Source organism: Nematolebias whitei, chromosome 5, assembly GCF_014905685.2.
Source record: "Nematolebias whitei isolate Nwh7 chromosome 5, NemWhi1, whole genome shotgun sequence".
NCBI classification, from domain to species: Eukaryota; Metazoa; Chordata; class Actinopteri; order Cyprinodontiformes; family Rivulidae; genus Nematolebias; species Nematolebias whitei.
Genome location: NC_056502.1, coordinates 26154540 through 26157107, shown reverse-complemented (window position 1 = coordinate 26157107; position 2568 = coordinate 26154540). Strand labels below are relative to the sequence as shown.

General features: G+C 44.0%; 1 protein-coding gene across 1 annotated transcript in view; it reads right to left on the bottom strand.

The window, feature by feature from the left end:
- LOC119410166 (transcription factor E2F3) overlaps positions 1 to 1584 on the bottom strand; it is a 20822-nt gene extending 19238 nt beyond the window's left edge. Inside the window, exon 1 of the mRNA XM_037677076.1 lies at positions 1279 to 1584. Within this exon, the coding sequence (XP_037533004.1) occupies positions 1279 to 1560 (282 nt within the window). The 5' untranslated portion in view covers positions 1561 to 1584. The remainder of the gene's footprint in view (positions 1 to 1278) is intronic.
- Positions 1585 to 2568: the final 984 nt, after the last annotated feature.

Sequence of the window (2568 nt, the reverse complement as noted above, 5' to 3'; positions counted from 1 at the left end):
TACGTCTTGGATACACTCCTGTCCCCGAGGACCCCTTCGTCCCTCTATCTTAGATACACTCCTGTCCTCAAGGACCCCTCTGTCCCACTATGTTTTGGATACACTTCTGTCCCTGGGGACCCCTTTGTCCTCCTATGTCTTGGATGTCCCTGATCATCTGATCTAAATTAAAACGGTAGACGGTGCTGTGTTTTTGTCTTTAAGAAACCATTTGGATCTGTTGTGCATCTTTTACAAAAACTCCAAATGAAGCCAGAAAACACTGAAACCATCTGAAACTACACTTTGACGTTGTTTAAGCTTTCATGACGTATAAACTACATGTTAACGTTTTTATAAACTACTTTTATGTTTTAATAACTACACTTTGGTGTTTTAATAACTACGTACACTTTGATGTTGTACTGACAAACTTTAATGTTTTAACTACACTGATATTTTACAGACTAAACTTTGATGCATTATAGATTACACTTTGATTACTTTATTTAGACACACACAAATGAGAAGGTCCTCTGACAGTCAAAGTGTCAGCCATTTTACATCTGCATGCAGATCTTCTCACCCCCTCCTGGTCATGGCCTCAGCCCGAGATATAAACCGGTTCAGATCATGTACCAGTCCTGAACCCTGAGTGCAGACCAAAACCAGACCTGAGGTTGTGCTGCGTGTTGATTTTACAGGAAATGTGCACAATCAGCTCTGAAGCCACAGACTTGAGGTAGTCTCTAGCCAGCTGCCTTTAGAAACAGAAACCAGGACATAAACAGGTCCATCAGAACCCAGAGCACATAATAATCTGTGCATAATCCCAGATTTGAGCCAAAACACTTTCAGGCTACATCCAAGTTGGACCAGAACCTGTCAGGCAGTTTCCAACTGAGATGGAGCAGTTGGTCTGTAGAGGCCCGTGTTTTGTTATTTCCATCCTGTTGGAGCTAAACCCCGAACCTTTTGCAGAACCTGAACAGACCCAAGCCCAAATAAAGCAGCTACTAGGCCGAGGCTAACGTCCATCCGGGCATGGAGCAGGTGAAGTAGTTTACCTGGCTGCTAGCCGGCATGTTTTTATCAGTTTAAACATTCAACTCAGTTGAAGTCCTCCTGCTGTTTCTGGCGGACACAAACACCGAACCGAACCTTCACTTAGCTCCAGAGTGGCGGCAATGCTCTGCTAACAAGCTAACGTTAGCTCCCGAACAACAAGCTCGGCTAACTGAGCGAGCTAACGTTGTAGAGGCGCTGAAACATGCCGAACCGAGCCGTGCGGGTTATTACCGGAGGTCTGCCCACAGCGGGTCGTTGTCCGGTTCCGTTGGCTGCAGCTTGTTGTGGAGTTGTGTAAATGCTGTTAACCTGCGGCTCGGACACACACACATTGGGTGTCTGTGTAACGTTGCAGGGCGGCGGGGTGGTTATAATCTGGATGTAGGTCGTGTTAGCCTGACCCGGGTTCAGGCGGTCCGACAGGGCTGTGAGGATGATGTTACTGTCCAGAGAGGAGCTGCCGACGCCTGCCAAGATCACTTTGTCCGGAGCCGAGGAGATCCCTCTTCTCATCTTGGTGCTCCGCTAACCCCTTTCTTCTCTCGGAACTTTCGAGCCCGTATTAGCTGCTAATCCGTCGCAGTGGTATTAAAAATATTCGGCCCAAAGTGAAGATGAATGTCTAAATGATCGACTTTTAAAACGTATTTGTCCTTGAGAACGTGCATTTAGGCAGATGCGACGGATTTAAAAGTAACGCAACTCTCGTCTCTGCCGTCGAGAAATGGCTTCAGGAAACGGCCTGATGAATGGAGGGATACGGTTTACGCGCTCAACAGCCCTCGCGCGAAACTCAGATTTCCCGGGGAAATTTCAAACGGAATTTACATGCCGCACGCCATTGGTCCTTCCCACACGAGTCCCCGCCCATATCTGTCTCAAATCAACCAATGGTGAATGGAGAATCAGTTCGCCACGTGCTCATTGGCAGTTGTAAACAGGTGACGTCACACGTTGCGTATTCCTTAGGAGACCGTTGGGGGGCGGAAGTGATCTAATTTTGTGAGAAACGAAGAGAACCGTAAATAAGACTCGTTCTGTTCAAATGTTTTATTTTTATTTTGTTAATAAAATGACTGATTGAAGGCTAGTTGGTGACAAGACAACAAACATGTAAAAATACAGAAAACAAAGCAAAGGTGCCCACCTCTAAAAACGTGGCTGCTGATTTTAGTTTGGGACATAACTAAAAGTCTAAATGCTTTACATGCCTCATGCAAAATCGGTTTAAAAACTTTTTTGTTTATTTAGTATTTATTTAAACTTTTTTCATCAAAACTATGTTTAAAATTAAGTTCTTGTTGTGCAAAATATTTTAAAAGTTAAATAACTGAACAATAAGAGTTCATGTGTTTACAGTGTATGATTAAAAACAAAAAGACTGATGGATTATTGAGCATGCATCGGGATAAAAAGACTCAGTGCACACTTGGCACAGATACAGCCTGAAGGCCAGGTTGGCCGTCCAGTAATAATAATAATAATGTAATAAATAAAACAAGCATTTTATTAAGGAAGGAA